Source organism: Pogona vitticeps, chromosome 1, assembly GCF_051106095.1.
Source record: "Pogona vitticeps strain Pit_001003342236 chromosome 1, PviZW2.1, whole genome shotgun sequence".
Taxonomy (NCBI): Eukaryota; Metazoa; Chordata; class Lepidosauria; order Squamata; family Agamidae; genus Pogona; species Pogona vitticeps.
The window spans coordinates 17,266,022-17,287,344 of NC_135783.1; the positions used below are offsets into that span (position 1 = coordinate 17,266,022).

General features: G+C 40.2%; 1 protein-coding gene across 4 annotated transcripts in view; it reads right to left on the reverse strand.

Annotated features, from left to right (window-relative positions):
• The window catches only part of NINL (ninein like), a 60,537-nt gene that overhangs the window by 11,670 nt on the left and 27,544 nt on the right, over nucleotides 1–21,323 (reverse strand). For 3 of the 4 annotated variants that reach the window (XM_020794771.3, XM_078382827.1, XM_020794770.3), the window contains exons 9-19: nucleotides 19,422–19,558; nucleotides 17,472–17,612; nucleotides 16,509–16,683; nucleotides 14,873–14,983; nucleotides 13,349–13,438; nucleotides 10,401–10,554; nucleotides 9,063–9,128; nucleotides 8,168–8,280; nucleotides 7,305–7,651; nucleotides 2,680–2,784; nucleotides 93–162 (exon numbers count right to left, since the gene is read on the reverse strand). In XM_020794771.3, coding sequence (XP_020650430.3) covers nucleotides 93–162; nucleotides 2,680–2,784; nucleotides 7,305–7,651; nucleotides 8,168–8,280; nucleotides 9,063–9,128; nucleotides 10,401–10,554; nucleotides 13,349–13,438; nucleotides 14,873–14,983; nucleotides 16,509–16,683; nucleotides 17,472–17,612; nucleotides 19,422–19,558 — 1,509 coding nt within the window. The remainder of the gene's footprint in view (nucleotides 1–92; nucleotides 163–2,679; nucleotides 2,785–7,304; nucleotides 7,652–8,167; nucleotides 8,281–9,062; nucleotides 9,129–10,400; nucleotides 10,555–13,348; nucleotides 13,439–14,872; nucleotides 14,984–16,508; nucleotides 16,684–17,471; nucleotides 17,613–19,421; nucleotides 19,559–21,323) is intronic. The other variant, XM_020794773.3, reaches the window with a different exon arrangement.

A 21,323-nucleotide genomic window follows, 5' to 3' on the forward strand; every position in this document is an offset into this window, starting at 1 on the left:
CTGTGATGCTATGAGCAGGGATTCAAGTACCAAAATCAGACCTTGTGAGAAATAAGATATAACTGTGTTCTGATTGCTTATGCATATTTTACCAGTTGATTTAATTCTTCTATTGTATACATGGCCTTCTCCTTTTCTATCTTCAGTTCCTCAATTTGCTTCCTGAAAAGAGGAGAAATCATTAAAATTGTACTACACGTAATTTTTGATTAACCCAGCTTTTTTATTGTTTAAACATACTCTGAAGTATAAAATTATATGTTACTGTAAACAGTACAAAATTACAGCCCACACCGTACATAGCTTCATAGTTCACAATACTGAATACACCATTCATATCATCAAGAGAAATGGAGTTAGTTTAGATGACTTTACAGGCATTCCTTCTTGCCTTGTGATTTTTGGCTGAAAGAGGGGGTTTCAGTCAGGAAACCCCCAACAGAATTTAGGACTGCCAGAGATCAAGTTGATGGCTGATGCAGAGTGGCCTGGTGCTGTTTTGTAAAGTCCAGTCACTTCACACTCAAGTGACCCTATGAATTAATGCCTTCCAAAAAGATCCTATCATTAATAGCCTGCTTAGGTCTTGCAAACTCAACGCCATGGCTTCATTTATTGAGTCTTCCTTGTGTCTATTATTCTGCATTTGTTAAAGAGACATCTCTCAAAGGATGGGTTCTATTAGAATAAGGGAGCCATATGGGAATTGGGCTAAGATCCCAATCCAACCCACCCAGAAAAGATACCACTGAAACTGTATCTCTAAACAAACTGGCACTTTGAGGGAACAGACAAAGTCACAGAACTAAGTAAGAGCTTGCGTGCAGGCTTGTGCCTCTAGCAAACTGACATGAGTATTAACCTTATGCTCTGTTTATACATAGAAACAAACTGTGTGACAGGCCTTCAAGCTCTTACTTTAGAGAACTGTGTGTAACACAGTCTAATCCTATGGTCATGATTTAGGTCACAAGTATTCTGTTTAATTTGTAACAGGCAAGTCTTAATTTATGATGCAAAAGCTAGCCTGGGTCAAACAGCAGATATGTAAATACAATGTCACTGAAGAAACTTCCAGAAGCAGGCAGGATTTCAGCTGCAGCCTTTTCCATGAAGGAATATGGAGGGAATCCTTAATGAATTGTAAGGTTGTTGGCTCCACACCTCCAATTCAGCTAGTGCTACAGTAAAGACTGTCAGGAACTGGGGGGCGGCAGGGCTTCCCCTGTACCACCACCCTGGCAGCTGTAGGATCGGGGCCAGCTCATTCCCAGGAAAAGCCCAGTGTTTGCAGGATCAAACCCTGCTGGGGCAGCAGCTGCTGGGGCAATCGTGAGGTCCACCTGGGAGTCGTGAGGGAAGGCCTATTTCCTGCTGGAAGCTAGCTCAGCAACATAGGTCTTTAGTTGTTCTTGGTTCTGTGCTTTGGCTCCCATTCTTGCTCTGAACTTTGGTATTCCTGAGCCTGCAATCCTGCTCCCAATCCTGCTCTGGTTTCCTATCCTGGCTAATTGGTCTGTGTGTGAGCCTGGACTTGGCCCTCTGTGCTGTCGGTTGGGTCCTGGTGCCCTTGCCCCTGCTGTTGAAGGCGACTGTGCACAAGGTGGCCCCTGACAAAGACACACAGAAACCACTGGAATACTGACCAGGATTAAAGGGTGTTCCGCTGAAAGGCTCTTAAATCATTACTAACATCTGGCTGGACAAGAGTCAGTATTGTCTGCAACTTCAGTGCAAGGGCCGTGTTTTCAACAGCCAACTTAAGACCTGGCTCTTTAGGCAGGCCTCCTCTCCTGTCAATACTTGTTTTTTACTTTTCTATTTTAATTTTTGTCTATACTTTTTCCATCTTGAATGATACTAATATTACTGATTTAAATTGTTGTTTTTAACTGTTTTATGATATTCTTATTGTAAGTTGCCCAGAGTAGACGTGGTCTAAATGGGCGGGTATAAATTTAATAAATAAATAAATAAAGAGGGCAGAAGGAAATGCAGCTTCACAAATAAGTGATACCTTAGTCAAAGAGTGGGCAAGTTCAGCAGTGCAAGGGCTGTTTTTCAGATACAGCATCTGCTTGAAAATTGCACGCCCACAGAGAAGTCAACGTAGAATGGCCAGCCGGCCAGCCATCTATCCATCAAGTAGATTACAGTTTTTCAGCACGTAACAGAAGATTTAAAAAAAAAAACCACTCTCCACACATACATATACAAAATACCACTCATTCTGTGAAAATTATTTTTTTCCTTCAGGATAAATAAATAATAATTCATTAGAAGGAATTCATTTCCTAATTGCAACCTTTCCTAATTGCAGCCTTCAATAAAGGCAGAAACAAGTCTGTGATTCTCTGAATGGTTAATAGTTCTCCAGACCTAAGCCTCTTAATTTGTAATTAACATTTAATCCCTTAAATAAGACTTAATCCTCTGTAATTAACAAGCAAGGTTTAAGCAGGAGGAAAGCTTGGGAAATACCTGGGAAGACAGTGGTAGCTAAAGTGATATACTGATGTATCTAAGCCCTTGCATTCCTTTCACAAAGGTTTTCAGTTTATAAATTACCAAAACGTCCTATTACAGTGACTGCCCTCTTCAGAAAATGTATATTTTAATCTTCATTCTCCTAAACTGGAAGACTTGCAAGCTAAAAAACTCCACAAGGTTTTTTTTTACCTGTGCTTTATGTTTGCTTCACCAGCATCTTCCACTTCTTCCTGAAACCTCAGAAGTTTATTTCTTAGAAGCACGTTGTCTTCTGAAAGTCTGTGAAGTTCCATTCTACAAGGCAGAAGAAAGAATTACTGAAGGTTTCTGTGATGTACATTATGTGACATGTAACACAGAGCTAGTCTGGAAACATGAGAGAAATCAAGCAATTAAACTAGCCACTTTCAACTAGCTGAAAGCTATTAAATGGATTATTAGGGTCCCTCTATTGAAAGTTGTGTGGGCAAAGTCAGTTGTTAGCCAAGTTGGATTCAGTATCCCAGACTTTAATATTATTATGGAGCAAGTAAAGGTGGCCGGGTGGCCTTATGGGACTCTCCTCCAAGTTGGCAGACTAAAAACTACTGCTCCTGGATTACTGTTTGTTTTGTTTAAAAAATGATGTCTGTTTTTTTACAGAGGGCTACTGGCTTCAGGGTTGTAAGCTACTCTTTTTGTTCACCCATATTTCTACAATCTATACCAGGAAGCAAAATATACGGTTGCTCCATCCATACGGTCGTCTCGTCAACCAGTATAAGACAGATGAATTTTGTCTGTTTGAATGCATTGTTAAATATTTTACAACTCACTCACTCCCTCTTTTTTAGTCTTTTTCTTTCCCTTCCTCTCCCTCTGCAGAACTCAAAAACAGGAAATGCTGCCCTAGACATAAATTACTCTTGCCCCTTAAAGAGGTCAGGCTTTTCAGCTGAAAAAGCTATTTTCTTCAAGTGATACATGTATGCATGTCTGACCAGAAACCCTCAGAGGATATGCGAAAGAAACTTTTAGAAGATATGAGACTATAGTAGCTTTATGTTTTTTACAGACTTTTTGACTACAGTAGCAAACATGGCGAAAGGGATCTATGAACAAATTGCTTTTGCAAATGGAAAAATTATATTGTCGACCTCTTTTGAAATTTCCCCTCAGAAATGGCAAACTCTACAATCAAATCCTCAGCAACTAAGTCCTGAGGACGTGGTTGGCTCAGATTAACTGCAAAAACAGTCAGCTGTGTTACCAGAACCAAGCCAACTTGCCGCTGGAACTAAAAATGCTATTTCAAATTAAAGTTGTACATGGACATTGCAACTAAATCAGGTCAGGGCCCATCTCTGCCCGAACAATGAAAACAGATAACTCCTGGCAGCCCCACAGAGACATAACCTGGTCCTTGAATGAACTCCTGCAAAGTGGATGTATTAACTTCTATTAATTAGTTACCTACCTTGCCAGCTGTCAAGGATGTTTTGCTGACCTTCAAACAACTTACCATCCCTCCTATGCTACTAAAAATTAAACCACTTTATAAACCTATCCAATTGTACCTGTCTAGGCTTTTTGTGATATGCTTATACAGGCAAGTCTTCCTCAGATGTCTCGGCAGATGATAAACTGTCTTGTACCCAATTTATGGCAGTAATTAATAAGTTTCTGCCTCAGACAAAGGTTAGAGCAGAACATAATATTAAGAGCTGAACTATCAATGACTTAAAGGGGATTTGAATGTCTATCCGATCCACTTGAAATGCCACTAAGAACTGAACTATTCAGATAAGATCATTGCTAGTTTGGAGGGGCTTAAGAATATACAAATCCCCCCAGCATCCTTTTTTTCAATCCACTCCTAGCCTATTCTTCTTATAACAGGAACTTAAGAAAAAAGTGTGGTTGATTTTCTACCAGCGCAGGAATTATGAAGCAAAAGTAAAGTGCTGCTTATATAACACCCTGTATCTCTTAAAGCACTCTCTGAGCAGTGTACAATTTAATTAGGCAGGCTACACATTGTCCCCTCAGTAAGCTGCATACTCAATTTATCAACCTCAGAACGATGGAAGTCTGAGTCAACCTGAGCCCATCAGGACTGAACTCAAGTCGTGAGCAGAGGCTTGACTGCAGTACTGCAATTTAACCACTGTGTCATGAGGCTCCTAACCTAGAACTCTGAACGCATCTTACTTTCTAGTTTTCTAACCTATGTGTAAACTCCAATCCTCCAGTAGATGGTTCTAAAGAATGTGCAAGTTTCATGCAATGGAATTATCTGTTCTGTCTGACTCCAAAAGATCAGTGGTTAAACTCATCTGACCCAGGAAGAGTTGCTTCCACAGAAGACTTTAACATGCCTCCACTTAATGACTATCAGAAGACCCTGCCCGTATAAAAGCTACTTCTTGGAATGTTTCAGGTTTGCAGAATACATCTGTGGACAATGATGAGCAATGGCCAGAATCCTATGGCTAATTTATGCCTCCATAAGGGAAACAATATAAATCTTGGTGATAAATTGCTGCTCATTAACAAGGCGTTGGTTGCGTTCCTGTGCATACGTCCAACTGCACAATCAGGTGTGTGTTCAGGAATATAACCAGTGCTTTGTAAATGAGCTGAATTTTCCACCCAGATTTATGTAATGGCCCTTTTACAAGCACAAATCAGCAACAGGATTGTGGCCAGTACTTGAAAAATTGATTATTATTTTTTTTGCAGGAGACATGGTGCATTGATATTTATGTTATCTGCAGGTGTTTCATATCTTTGCTCTGCCAGCTGTCAAGCTGTAGGAGAGCAAGAAGGGGACGGCTAACCATAGTTCTGGCTTAAATTGAGTGCAATATTCAGCAAAGGAACTGGTCTGACAGGAAATACATATAGACAGTACAGATAACTAATAAACACACGGGATCTATTCTTTCTGTTAATGTTTACATCACCAGGGGTAGAAAGAAACCACAATGTCTAGTCTTGCTTGCCATCCCAGCTGAAGAAAGTGGAGCAACTGGCGCCTGACGCTGGCCTCTTACTTCTCAGCAATTTCAGGATATAAATAACTTTATTTAAAAGTTGCAAAATCATTTGGAGGCCTCGTGGTATTTTACCTGGACCTCTCTGGATAAAATGTTCCATTAGCAAAGAGCTGGTCTCTTGATCCTGGCCTTTAACGATACTGCTTCTGATAATTCATATGGACTTTACATTTTCCAAAGCTCCTAATGGTACTAATGTCAGATTATTTTTTAATCTCTGTGTCTTTCTCTCCCCCCCTCCCCCCGGCTCTGCTAATTACATGGACGTTCTCTTTTACCAACTATCAGATGGCTTTCAGGAATAGTTCTGAAGTTAAGAATTATGTCAAGGGAAAGCTTACACCACTATAAAGGAAAGATTTATAGCTTTAGCCAAAAAGAGACAGCGTGGTGTAGTGGGTAGAATATTAGACAAGGACTCAGAGGCCTGGTTCAGACCTCTGATCAGCCATGGAAACTTGGTAGGGATGACACTGGTAAACTCACTCTTCAAACATTTCACATGTCTCAAAAACCCTATTAGAGTTTCCGTAAGTTGCAAGGAAGTTAACAGCACATAATCGCAGCAACCAAAACATTCTGAGCATTTTTACTCAGACATAAATAACGTAGTTCAGTGGGGTTTATTCCAATGCAAGTGTACATACTGTATCAGGATTTCCACCTTGAGAGTGAAACCACCTTCCTTTCTTCTCTTGCAGCCATTAACTTTTCAAGCTGCATTTCAAGTCTGGCACTCACTTAAAGATCACACAACTCTTTCCTGCCAAACATCTCAATAACTGTTTTGAAATCATACAGTATTAGACCAGGGATTAGGAATGGGCATACTGCCATCTGGATGTGAGCCTCTAGTATTTGTTTTCTGGATCACCAGGCTAACTACAACAGAAAGAAAATTAATAGCACATAGAAGGGGAAAATAGGTTATGGAATTCTCCATTAAAGCCTTTAAAATCACATAATGCCATTTAATTTTTCTACAAATTTCTTAAAACTACCAGATCTTGTGGTTTTTTTAAGCCACCTGGCTTCTTTATAAACCGAGGCATACATAATAATTCTGAAGGTCACATTGTATGCACTTTATTCTGCACGTCTATGTTTCAAAGACTGAGTTTCTGGCCACTGGATGTCTCATACACATTTCTTCCTGAACCTAGCATGGTTTGATTTGCTATATTCATTAGTCTCGCTCTAACTGAGCCAAATGTTAAGACTACAACTCCCATCAGGCCTAGTCAGGATAGTCACTGGTGCAGAATACTGGAAGTTGCAATCCAACCACATCTGAAGGGTCACTCTTATCTCTAAAGCAGGGGTGGGCAATCTGCCACAATTAAGACTTATGAAAAAGCCAAGAGAACCACTATTTTTCCTGAAAATGCTTCAGATTGATTTTGTAATGTTTGTAAGTGCTCTGGAACAAATACACTGCATGTGGACTTTAGAGAGATACCAAGGAACTACAAGGGACAAGGCAGATACTTCACAGCATAATTGACATGTTTCCTAAAAATTGCCCCATCATCTCCTTATCCAGAGACCAGGAAAAACTACACTGGAGTATGCAAAGTTTCCTTAATAGTGAGGACGGTTTTTGCCCCTCTTGTTTTTTCTACTATTTTCTTTACTGATTAGCATGGTTTACTAACTGTAGTGCAAAATCTGTTTTTCCAATGCAGTAGGATTTTATATATATTGAAATAAATGGCAACCAATAATTATATTGTCATCCATATTTAAGAATTACCAAAAAAAAAAAGGCCACCAGACCTCATGAGGTGCATCTCAGTCTTGTGTGTCATCTTCATGTCATCTTCTAATCTATCCCTTTCCTCGGCCAGTCTCTGTCCTAAATTTGAAATCTCTTTGGCGTAATACTGCTCCATTTCGGACTTCTCCTTCTCAAAACTCTTCTGCAGTTCTTGGAAAGGACTTAGCTTCTGAAGTTGCTCTTTCAAGCCATCAATAACTTCTTGAGATTTCGTATTCAGTTGTTCCAAATTACTCTTCTGTTCTTCCAATTCACTTATCTCAATCTTGAAAAGTTGTTTAATGTCCCTCCTCTCCTTCTCGAAGTTACTTTTCATTCTTTCTATTTCCCCTTCGTAGTAATTGACCTAGAACAGTCCAAATATTTTTAGGCATCTTTTAGGTAGGAAGATTAATAAATGTACAAACTACTTTCAAATTATTAGTCCAAGCTTAATGATATAGTCATAGAAGCAAGATTATAAGTTTCAACAACTAGAATTACATGCACCTTGACCTGCACGCCTAAAAATTAACATTTTAAAAGTATGAAATACCTGTGCAACACTGGTTCTGTGCTGAGCCCCCACACTCTGTCAGATCTAAAAGCACTTTATTGTCAGACACTAATAGACCAAGTCCACCATTCTATATAAATTCGCTCTTACAAGTCCTGCAAACACATAATGATAACGTGTCCCATCCCATATTGCTAGCCATTTTGATTTAAAAATATGTAATCACAAACATCATTTCCCAAGAGATGCAGACAGCCTATGTTGGTTTAAATGTAGACATGTACTCAAGACTGAATGCAGAAATGATTCTACAAAGTTTATGATGATTTTAATTTGACATAATCTGAGTCGTTCTCCCTAACTCACCTTGGTTTCCAGCTGTATTTTCAGATCTTGATGATGCTCTTTCAGTTCTTCTACCAGAAGCTCCATTTGCAGACTTACTGAATAGGGGGGATCAGACTCAGTGAAAACAAGACCTATAAAACAAAACAATTTTTTCCAATAACTGGGCACACCAACATGCAGCTGCCTCCACAACAAAGGAGGTACTCGCTAGTAAACACCCACACCTTCGCTGTCCACTTTCTCCAGTTCATGCGCATTATAAACAGGGAAGCCTATGAAATTCAGACACTCTTGGGCCAAGGTTGAAACAATGCCAATGCCCAGCCTTTCCTTCTGAAGATTTGGCAAATCCTTCATTACCCCTCTGAGCTTTTGAGAGAAAGAGACACACACACAAAGAGAAAGCTACCAAGGCCATTCTCGGTTACAGTAATAAAAACTCAGTTTTCTTTAGTTAGCACTTCTCCTGTATAGTGGATTTCATATGAAGTACTGTATGCTGGTTGGATAGCTGAGTTAGGTACCTGGCGGCAAAGCCAGAGGTTGCATGTTCAGTTCTGGAAATTAATCTGCCTTATGAACATTAATTTACCTTACTGAATAATGTTTTGAATAGCTTCTATCATACAGAAGCACAATGATTAATTCCTACTAGATAGCATAACTGGCACACTCTCTATTACTCTTTATCCCATGCCCCTTGCCCTTCTCCCTGACTCCTTAACTTTTCTGCTTACTGTGTATCACTCAGTTGTATGCGACACGATGATGTATACTCCTTTGTCTTTATTTAAATTTTAAAAAATTAAAAAGAAATGTTGGGATAATTCTTAGGGCACATTCCAGTATTTGGATTCTTCAACATGAATCAGTTTAGGAAGTATACCTACGATGTGATTATTATGTATCTTATCATTATGGCCTGTGGTTGGTACGTTCGGGCATCCAAGAAGAACCTGATTGTTTCTTTGCGTGTTGTCTTACAAGAAAATGTTATATTTTGTGATTAATAAGTTCAAAGACTGGTTTAAGATAGCAGAACAGGAAGAATAGGGCCTTGTGACCCACAACCTGCTTCAAAACATGAATGAATGGACCATTCTACAAGCATGACAAAACAAATTCTAGCATAGGCCCAATGTAGCAAGATACCTAGAATGCTCAGAATCATCAATTTTGTTGTTGCTACTCAGATAGCAAGGGTGGTTTAGGTTTGTTCCAATCACATTCACATTGTTTTTGTTTACTTTTTGCCCAGCATGATTTCCTGATCCAGCACAAAAGGGCACTTATGGAGGTGCCTTTTCTCTGAACCAGCACGCTTGCCTCCAAACAGCTTCTTTTTCGGGGGGCAAAGGTTTTATCTCAGTGCTTGAATACAAGATCATTATAGCACTTAGAGGAAGAATTTAAAAGAGAAAGAGATGGAAATTGCCAATTGGCCCCTTGTTAGCACCTTAAGACAGCTTCTATTCTTGGAGCTCTGTGCAAATTAAGTTATCTGTCCCTGCTGTCTCTTGTAAACTGTTGTCTGAATGGCTACACTGATTTCACCCATGGAAACCAGATTTCCACAGGTGCGAATGACAGCAGATGAAACTATATTCTTCCACTGTGTAGTCCTATTTTTAGAGGCTCCAAGGCTACACTTTGCCATTCTCTTTAGTAGGGTGACACTGTAATCCAGAAATACAAGTGCAATTAATAAAAAGCCAAGAACCATAATACAAACATCCCACGCCCGAGGCAAAGATGAGCTGCACCAAAATGTACTACCTATAGTTACACATCTAATTAAGAGAGGGAAGCAAAGTAAGATCTTGGTGGATCACATGGAAAAGGCTGAAACAAATAAAATGAGTGAAGCAATGGATATATTTAATTTCAACTTACCAAGGTTCAAAGGCATTTGTTTGTTTTTGGAATCTTAGTGTGTATTTTTAACATATAGCATCACATAGCAGAGAGGCATTTATAAATAAAATCAAAAGTTAGTGACCTGTCTTTCTTACATACCATTTATGAACTGGACTGCTTCTGCGACACTAAGTCAAACACGAAATATACATTTTATCTACCACTCCATTTTTGACCGGCCAGCACAGATTAAGAAGTAGCTATCATTTTGTCCTCTGCCTGTGAGAATGGGATGAGGGAGAAGGATCCTATTCCTACTTCAATGGGGCCATTATTAATTTCTTCTGTCTCACTTGAAACTTCTGAGCAATTGTGCACAATTGGTATCACTCACCTGGAATTCTGGCTTTTGCATTTTCAGGCAGGATCCTTCCTCCAGGGTTCTTGGCCTTCATTTTATGCTCGGCTAGGTTCTGCTTTTTTCCATGCAGCTGGGCACATAGTTTTTCCACCTCCATTTGCAGTTCGTCATTCTTGTCGCGCAAGTCCTGTAAACAGCACGGAGAAGGATAGTGAAATTCAGATGTCTTTCTCAGATCTCCTTTGGGAGGTAGACAGCACAGCCAGGCCTCAGTGGAATTAAACTGCCAAATAACTTGCTAATCACTGTCACGGAAATGCTGCAAAACAGGTAGATCTTTGCAACAGAAGCCACCTAATGCCACCCAATCCTGAATATAATAAACAATGTACTGTTACCCTTGATAACACAACTTTTATATCAAGAGCCCATCTTGAAGTGGGACAAAAAATCTGAGAAATATTCTTTACAACAAACTTGGTATCAGATGTACAGGAAACCCTATAGGAAACCATAGTTTCTATACAAGATAAATTTTTGTGGATGTTTCTCCTAATGCTGATCCACAGAAAGCACACTCCAGAGTGAGTGGAATCAATGCATATTCCTAACACCAATCTGGGACTCTGCTGATGCTCAGTTTTTCTACAGGGGTTTTTGGCCAATCCAGCTACCCTTGTCTTACAATCATTGGGTTGGAAAGGATCTAATAAGAGCATAGAGCCCCACCCCCTTTTCAATGTAGTAATCCAAATCAAAGCAGATCTGACAGATAGTTGTCCAATTTTCTCTCAAAGCCTAATACACTAGAGTGCTCACCACCTCCTGGGGTAACTGGTTACATTGTTGAACTACTCTAACAGTTAAAAAGTTTTACAGTAGTATGTGTGCTCTGGGAGAAGGGAATGTCTAAACCTCTAACCATAACCAAACACAAAAGCATATAGTAGCATAGGCATAAAGCAAGCATCCTCTCCACATATACCTTCCTGTACTTTCTGACCAAAACACACAGAGCACCGAATCTCACTTTATGGCTAGCTAGGGATGTATAGATTCTTTCCTATATGCAGGAACATGCTTCCAGCCTTGAGTATCTGTTTCCTATATGGAAAAAAAATCAAGCAGCATTTGAATAAAGAGTAGACCTTTGGTCTAGATGGATGGGGTATAAATCCAATAAATAAATAAATAAATAAATAAATAAATAAATAAATAAATAAATAAATAAATAAATAAATAAATAAATAAATAAATAAATAAATAAATAAATAATTCCTCCCACTTCCACAAACCGATTTGATACAACTAACAATGATCAAAACTTGCACAAATGTAGAAGACAAAACATAAGTGGTAACTTTTGTTTGCCATCCTTTTGATCTTAGCTATTTATTTGGAACTAAGTCCCATCTCTTTGTGGAATTTTACCTGCAAATAAGTGTAACTAGGACTGGAATGTGTTATGTTTTATATCACACTGCTACTGTAAAAATGACAAATGCAAACAACAGCATGCACACAAACGGATATTTGAATGAAAGGTACATAAAAGCAGAGGTAGCAGTACTGTTTTTAAAACGTCCTTTTTAAAAAAAGAAAGTCCATGTAACCTTAGGTCCCAAGATCTTTTTTTCAGAACAATGGAGTAACTTATCCCATGCATTAAAAAAACAGTATAATGCCCTCTTTTCAACAATAGGACACATTTTGTACTGTAACTATGGAACTGAAAATGCTTGCTTAAAGAACAAGAACAAATCAAGTATATTCCCATAAATACCTGAAAACTGAATATAGTCAATCAGGAGCTACAGTAAAAACTAGGAGACGGGGAAGGTCAAGTTGTTGACAGAAGTGAAATGAAGACCTGGATCGCTTATACCTTTAGCTAATGTGGCATGTAACTTTACAAGTGCAAAACCAAGTATAGAACTCAAGGATTAAAACCCATTCAGTAAAAACAGCACAGAAAACAAAATGCAATATAAAAATCAATTGAAATAGAAATGCAAGCATTTCAGGAAACTAGAATGCTTATAAACACTCAAGATTTCAAACTGCAACAAGACACCATGCACATTGTGAGAACATACCAAGCACATTGGGAATTAAGTGCTCACCTTAACCCTCTGTAAATGTGCAGCAACACCAAAAGTAGAGAGTTTGGAAAATGGAAAGAAGTGAGTTGGCAGAATATCATATAAAACAAATATAAACATAGACGCTTGCTTTCAGAGCTCTGCTCTCCAATAACTTCCATCTTTGGACTACTGACTACTCCGTGATTTAGCATGTTTCAAGTTGTGTACAGAAGAATTAACATGTAGAGGTTAATAAAAGCCAGGTTTTGTTTTAAGATATAATAGTTCTATCATTCAGGTCTTCCAACTTTCAACTAGGCACCTTACTTTCCTATACTCTGTAGTTCATGAGATGTACAAACTGGATTAAGAACATTAAAGATACTGTATACTTATGACAAGTGTTTCTAACTCATTCTCCTTGTAATCAAGAAGCCCAGAATGACGTATGTGCATCCTAGGTGATCTTCCTCAGAGAGTGCAGCTTGGGGAGATTCTGTCTGTTCTGTGGACTCTCAACTGTGGAGTCCCTGAGGGGTCGATCATCTCCCCAGTGCTATTTAACATCTACATGAGGCCGCTGGGGGACGTCATCAGGGGTTGTGGAACTTCATGCCACCAATATGCGGATGACACCCATCTCTATCTCTTCCTTCCATCCTTCTGCAGTGGATGCTGTCCCATTCCTTGTGCGTTGCCTTGATGCCATGCTGGGATGGATAAGGGATAATACACTGAGGCAGAAGTGGGACAAGACAGCATGAAGTCTTGATTTTTATGAAATCGTACATATAGACTGTGCTCTTGCTATTCACGCAACTCCTGGTTTTCTGCTATTCTTTTCTGCCCACCACCATAATCTTCTTGCCCTTTCGTAACACCAAGCAAGCCACCTACCCGACATTGCAGTTCATATTCTTTAATTATTTCAGCAAAGCGCTCTTCTTGGTGAAAGAAGTCTGTGTCATGTGGATCCAGCAGTCCCAACTAAAGGAAGCAAAGAAGTTTTTAAAAACACATATAAATTGAATATAGCCATTCGTGTTGAGAGAACCAAGGTATTCAAAAAAGAAAGACTATGCTTATAGTAGGAAGTATTAAAACATATTCATTTGGCTATTCAAATGTTTGGAGGGAGGAGAGAAGCCTTTAATATTCAGAAATTGCTACCAGCAGTCCTACTGGATGAATCATTACTGCTGCCAGCAATTTTCAGTTACTAAGATCAGGCCAGGAGGCCCTTCTGAAGGTGCCATCCCTGAAAGAGGTGAGGGGGATGGCATGTCGAAATAGGGCCTTCTCGGCTGTTGCCCCCCAACTTTGGAATGCCCTCCCTGTAGAGATCTGCCTGGCTCCAACACTCTTGGCTTTTCGGCGCCAGGCAAAGACCTTTCTGTTTAGCCAGCATTTTAATTAAACAGTATTCCCTAGCTGGCCACATGAGCAGCAGGACTTATTAATTTTTAATGTTTTAAGAATTGTTTTAATATATGATATTTTATATTGTCTTTTAAAATGTTTTCAATGTTTTTAAGTTTTAATGTTGTATGCTGCCCAGAAGCCACTGGTAATGGTGTGGCTAAAAAATATTGTAAATAAAATAAAATAAAATAAAATAAAATAAAATAAAATAAAATAAATAAATAAATAAATAAATAAATAAATAAATAAAGCCCGCTCCCTGTCAGGATTTGTTCCTTTAAGTGAACAAGGGGTTAAATTTAATATTGTAGTGAGAATGCAAAGTCATGCCTGTAACCTCAATTCAATGGATAACTGATAGCATACAGATGGGACAAGCTTAGGTAATGCTTGTCAACCACATTCAGCTGTTATGTCTGCAGCGATAGGCTGTTTTCACTATTTAAGTAAGAGAGTGAGAACAGCACTTTGCCACTTAGTTGTGAGTCTGGTTGTCATTACTTGACTTCTGTGAATGTTATGTTGCTCTGAGATATCTATGCCTATGTATATATTGCCATGTGTATATGTCTGACTAAGTCTAATATATTATGGTATGTCTTATCAGAACTCTCTCCGTGTATTTTCTCATATGTCGGCATCTATACTCTGCTTATAAAGGGGACAATTTGAAGCTACCAGATAAGAGACTCTGTGTAACTTGTGATCTTGGGCTCCAAGGTTTGTTTCCCCTAACAGAGTGCTCTTGGAAGCTTCATTATCCAAATCTGACTCTAAGCTTCAGGAGAGGCAATACGCCATATCAAGCCTCTGGAGTTGGACCCGCCAACGCTCCCGGGGTCTCACGATGCCATTTATTTTAATAAGACACCCACTTACTGTATGTAAGCATGTAAACAAGAGGAGGCATCATGCTTAGTTCTTACACTGTCCTAAAGGCATTTTCGAGGCAGTAATTTTTAAAGCACAGAAGGAGAACTTTCATTAACAGGAAGTTACCTTATCTTTCAACATGAAATCAAGGTCCTTCTGAAGCTTCACAACTTGCTTTTCAGACTCAGACAGCTTTTGAACCACTTCAGCAATTTCACTTTGGAGGCGACTGTTTTCCTTTAGATACACATAGACACACCAGAAGGGAATTGAAAACATGTCTATAAGCTAAAAAAACATGATGCTGTGATCCTGTTTTTCAAGTTACTGTATAAAAGAATAGCACAAACAATGATTACACATGTAAGGAAAAAAACAAACACCTAAATACAGCATCCCTATCAGAAATATATCACTTCAGAATGAAGGGTATCAAACAAGCACTCAAAACAGAACATTACGACAGAAAGGGTGCCCCTCTGCATTATATGTTTAAAGGTAAAGGTTCCCCTTGACAATTTTTGTCCAGTCGTGTTCGACTCTAGGGGGCGGTGCTCATCCCCGTTTCCAAGCCATAGAGCCAGCGTTTTGTCTGAAGACAATCTTCCGTGGTCACATGGCCAGTGCGACTTAGACATGGAACGCTGTTACCTTCCCACCGAGGTGGTCCCTATTTACCTACTTGCATTTGCATGCTTTCGAATTGCTAGGTTGGCGGGAGCTGGGACAAGCGACGGGAGCTCACTCCGTTGCGTGGATTCGATCCTATGACTGCTGGTCTTCTGACCCTGCAGCACAGGCTTCTGCTGTTCGTCCCTTTTTATATGTTATCCTTCCATAAATGGAAGGTTCTTGGAGTGTGAAACTGGGCAAATGAGCATGTAATCTCCTTACTCTTTCCTTCTGAGGTGACACATTCCCAGGGAGGGCGCACCAGACCTCTTTTCCAAATGTCTATAGACTAATTCCGAATCTGGTGACACACCATCTTGGAGCCCTATCACTAAAATGGTGCCTATGTTGCAATTCTGCAGAAATACAGAAGGTAGAATTCTGGAGGAGCTATGCAGGAACCTCAATTTTGATTTAAACAAGAAAAAAAAGCGCAAGTGCTTAGCCCTCCTTTTTTGAGCCATGCATGTATGTGATACTGTACAGGCAGCCAAAAGACCAAAAGTCAAGTCCTATGTGACAGACATCCTATCATTAGAACCTGAAATCGGTGAGCCTTGCTGAGACCTGATCCAGGCAGACCGTCAAGACTGGGGGGACCATATTTGTAAACAAAGCCTGGGCTTCCCACCCACTGGCCAACCACAATACAAAGCAAGCTAATCTAAAAACCACAGTAAGTGCTAAAATCTTTTTTCATGAAGATGTTCCCAGCACTTCGTACATCCCCTCTTCAAATGATCAATTATCTGTAACATACAGTTCAGCCCTACTTTGATTAACATGTGCAGGGTTCAGGAAAAGGTTAATTATAGTCCTGTATGGGCTCTTGGTTTTGTTTTGCTGCTTTCGTGCTGCACAAAGTAGATCGAGCAGACAAAAGGACACATAGATCTACATTATGCAACTTAATTCAGCTTTCCCGAGGAAGAGCTTTGAAGTACAGAATACATACATTTATTTTTTAAAAAATATCTCTATGCCACCTTTCTCCCCAAAAGGAACCCAGGTGGCTTGCATCGCTGAATAGACCCAAGTCCTGCACAGCGACAGGTCAGCTTTGTGGAGCTCACAAGTTTTGAATCTTTACCTTGATCACCAAGGTCAGCTTTTCCCTCAAACTGCACTCTTCCTCTTTAAGAGATTTGATTTCTGCTTCTAATTGGGCTCCCTGAAGGTTTGCATGTTGCAAGAGCTGCTCCCTTTCTAGGGCTATTTCAGACTTCATAACAGTCAGCTTTCCTCTGTAATCTTGCTCAAGGTCTCTGCAAAACACAAATATTCTTTCTGGTATTCGCAGGCACCGTCATGATCAAGGATTTTTGTAAATAAAGGAATGTGAAAATATTCATCATACAAAAACACAAATATGGACTGTTATTTAAGAATAGCTCAGTGGCTTAAGCATCTGGATGTGGAGCTGGAGTTTGGAAGTTTGATTCCCCACGGTACCTCCTTGGCAGGGACTGGACAGGATGATCCATAGGATCCTTTCCAGTTCTAAGATGATGATTATAAAAATAATATCCATCAAACACATCTTGATCTCCATTTTTCAGTACAAGCCTTGCCATTCTACACAGCAGCAGATGAAGAAATGGCTACTTCCTCCGTTTTTTTCAGAAATTTCAACCCTTTTTCAATTACCGCACCCAGAATTTGAATTTAGAATGACAGGATCAACTAGTTTAGACATAAATAACTAGCTGTAAAATGCGTATCAGTGTAGGCATAATGTATACAAAAAAATTACAAATGGCGAGTCCTCATATCCCTTACAATCAGAACAAAAATAAAGAAGGAAAAATATAATAGCAGCACCTAATACAGAGTTTTAAAATTGTATTTGTAAGAAATTTGCTTTTTTTATACACCAGAATGCACAGTCAATGTTATGCTGCTCCACTGTTGTTTATACTTCTGCATAAAACATAATGAGAAAAGCAGCTCCACTAAATTACAGGGCTGTCTATTTCCATTCCCCCTCCTTGCATATGCAAAACATTTGCCAAAAACCCATCAGGGAAAGATACCAGAAGGCTGGTTCACATACCTGAGTTTACTCTCATTGTGGTGTTCCAGAGCACTATGGCTGTCATCCATCTCTTTAGAAAGTTGCAAGTTCCACTTTTCCACTTTCTCTAATTCGATCCTGGCTTTGTCTCTCTCAATGGAGACCTGTTCCACTTGAGCTCTGTGAAGGTAATGGAAAAGTCTTACTCAGTGTCTAGAACTAGGGCAGACAGCCTCAGTAAGTCAGGGGGACCCAAATTCCACCCTTGGGGCTCAGCTCCATAGTTGACAAAGATATGTGAGAAAATCTCAGAAGTATGAGTAAGTATACACAAATGGATCTACATCAGAGATGACGAAAGTACAGAGGGATTCATGAGGCCCTTGGTCGCACAGTGCAGCATCTTAGGCCTCTCCCACACCCACCAAACTGTGCCCCCAAATAGCAAATTTGCCACACCAAGAACCCCAAGATGTTATTTCCACCAAGCCCCAGCTACCTGCATGATCACATCTGTTTCAAGCAAAGAAATGCCAGGTACCCCTCAAATGCAAAGAACTAAAATACAAAGGACTAAATACAGAAAGGGAAAGACCCTAACAGATTACAGGTATTGAGTTGTTTACAATCTTCCATACTGTGTTACAATATGGTTATCTATCCTTCAAAGGACCTCTCATGGTCTATAAATGCTAATATGCTGGTGAAGAAGGCACAAAAGAGGCTGTACTTCCTGAGAATGCTCATGAAGATAAATCTATCTCAGCTTTTACTTCTGTCCTACTATTGTAGTAGCATACAGAGTGTCCTAACATATGGCATCCTCTCATGGCATGGGAATTGCTCTGAAATGGACAAAAAAGTTTTACAGAGAATTACTAAAATTGCCCAAAATACCATTGGACTTCAGCTTCCAACCTTGGACAACACCTTTGCATCTCACTGCTTGAGGAAGTCTTTAAATATTCTCAGAGACTCTTCCCACCCTGCTTATAACTTCTTTGAACTGTTGCCTTCCGGCAGAAGATACAGAGCGATTAAAACTCAGAGACATGCTTTTTGAACAGTTTTTATCCTAGAGCTATAATTGCGCTTAACAAGGAACTTACGAATCGCCAGCAGTGAGTTGTTGGATTGTATTATTATTACTTGGTTTGTTGTGTTGCATGTTGTGTGGATACTTTGAGCTTTAGGTGGGGTTCTGGGTTTTAGGGATTGTTACGAGTGTGTATGTGTGTTTTTGGTCTGGTGTATAAGTGTTCTTTGTGAATTTTGTTGTATGTTTATACAGTGTATATGACAATAAACTGAACTGAATTGAACACCTGTGAATGCATGGCAGATACTGTACTAGTCTAACCAGAACGTCTGTTACATCCATCCAATGCCATGTGGAAGCACTTCTTGGCAATAGTGTGCCACACATGGTTGAAGTAAGTCAGGGTTAACTTACAGCCAGGGGAGATTAGGGACACATATGGGCCCTTGGGGGAAAGCGGAGCCCACTAAGACTGTTTTTTTTTCCTGCAGCTCCAAGCTCTATTTGGGGCTAAATAAATAAATAAAATGAATGGATGGTCCTGGAAGGATGTAACTGTGAAACTAGAAGTGGAGTTCTAGCTAATTCTGGTTTCATGTTTCGTATTCTGGAGCGTTTTTGGCAGTCTGTACAGTCTCCTGAGGGCCTCGGGGCCATAAAATTCATCTCTGGACCCACCAAAGTCACTCATCCTTACAGTCTATGCTTGTGTGGATATGCCATAGAGGAATTAACTGCATGGTGCCTGCGCATGTAATCAGAACCCTCACCAGGATGGAGAGTCACAACCAAGTGGATAAGACTGTTCAAATCATGACTCCAATACTTTCACACACATACTGCAGCTCCATAACACTGCATTTCAGGAAAATGGCGGCAGATCTATGCAAGGAAGTTTTGAAAAGTTATTTTCCCACCCATCCCGAAAAGCCAAAGCAACAGCTAGTTACTCCAGATGGTGAATTTCATGTTTACAGGTGGCAAATGCTGCCTGATGGAGTCCATTCTTGGAGGCCATTAGCTCATTCTCGAGGGCCACAGACAATTCCAAGAGGCCAACTCTCTCTTCCATGCTGAAGTCCAAACTCTAGGGAAAAAGACAAACAACTTCTCAAAATTCAGGGAAAATTAAACTGATACCTATTTTGTTTTTAAGATACCATGTTCTTAGATTGGCATGATCAATATTTGTGCCACCTCAGTATGTACTTAGCTCTCTATACAGACTTGGATTAACACTGTGGGATATAAACAAAAACAGCGATAGCCGAGTAGGCACAAAATAAATTCTGAACTACATGTTGGGGGTGGTGGTTTGAGACATTTAGAGGCCAACCAAAAATATGTCAACATGTACAGAAGCACACAAAAATATACACAATTTCAGGAATATTTTGTCTTCACCATTTGAGATGTTGAAAGCAGGCAGCATGGGGTGTGCGTAACTGAATGGGAATGAAAGGAAGGAGGAAACACTGATCTCGGATCCAGAATGAGTCTCTGTTGTGTTGTTGGCTCACCTGGGGTAGTCCGCAGACTCATCGAGGACTAGAAAGTTAGAAACATAGGTCTTCCATGCTTAACAATCCAAGTCTTCCATGGCAAACCCAAAACAGTATCCTTCCCATGTGAGCATATAAGCAGTTCGTTTGGTGTGCTGTGTCCTCCACCACACCTTGGAACACAGACCGGAAAGACCACCCTTTGCCACCTCCTCTTCCCCTTCCCCTACTGCTTGCTTTTAGTACCTCACCTGGTGAAGGAAGAAAATTTCTGAATGCTTATTTAATAATGTTTTGAATAGCTTCTATCATAGGTAAAGGGTCCCCTTGACATTTAGTCCAACTCTAGGGGGTGGTGCTCATCCCCGTCTCCAAGCTGTAGAGCCAGCGTTTGTCCGTAGACAGTTTCCATGGTCACGTGGCCAGTACGACTAGACGCGGAATGCCGTTACCTTCCCACCGAGGATGTACCTATTTATCTACTCGCATTTTGACATGCTTTCGAACTGCTAGGTTGGCAGGAGCTGGGACAAGCGTTGGGAGCTCACTCTGTCACGTGGATTCGATCTTACGACGGCTGGTCTTCTGATCTTGCAGCACAGAGGCTTCTGTGGTTTAACCCGCAGCGCCACCATGTCCCTTGTTCTTTATATAGTGTACAGTAGTGCCTCGCTTAACGAGCGCACCGTTTAACGAAGAATCCGCATAGTGATGCGTATTTTGCGATCGCTAATTCGTTTGTATTGCGACGTTATGAATGGCAAAACATCGCATTGCGATGATCGGTAAGCGTTTCGCTTGCCGATCTTTGCATTGCGATGTTCTAAAAACAGCTGATCGGTGATTCCAAAATGGCTGCCGGAAGAAAAAATGGCCGCCCACTCCTTTTTCTCACCCTGCTCTCACTTACCAGGCGGTGAAAATGGCGGCCGGATGGGGGAATCTTCACATAGCGGTGAGTTTTCGCCCCATAGGAACACATTAAACGGAGTTTATTGCATTCCTATGGGTTTTTCCCCCCGGCATAGCGACAAATCCGATTAGCGACGTTAATCCTGGAACGGATTAACGTCGCTATGCGGGGCACCACTGTATCTCAATTTATCTATCAATTACTTTAATAGCAACCTAAAATATTAAGAAGGGGCACTGTGCTACTTTCCTCTCTAACCCATACAAAGACACAGCAGTTTAGCAACTGGGCTTTTTACTGCCAAGCAGCGAGAGGAAGAATCTTATTTTGGGACAAAGAGGGAATAAAGTCCCCTATTCTCAGAGCAGGCGCTCAAACATTTAAAAGGTATTATAAAAATCAGACCCATGGCAGATGCATCTACTAGGCTCATTTAC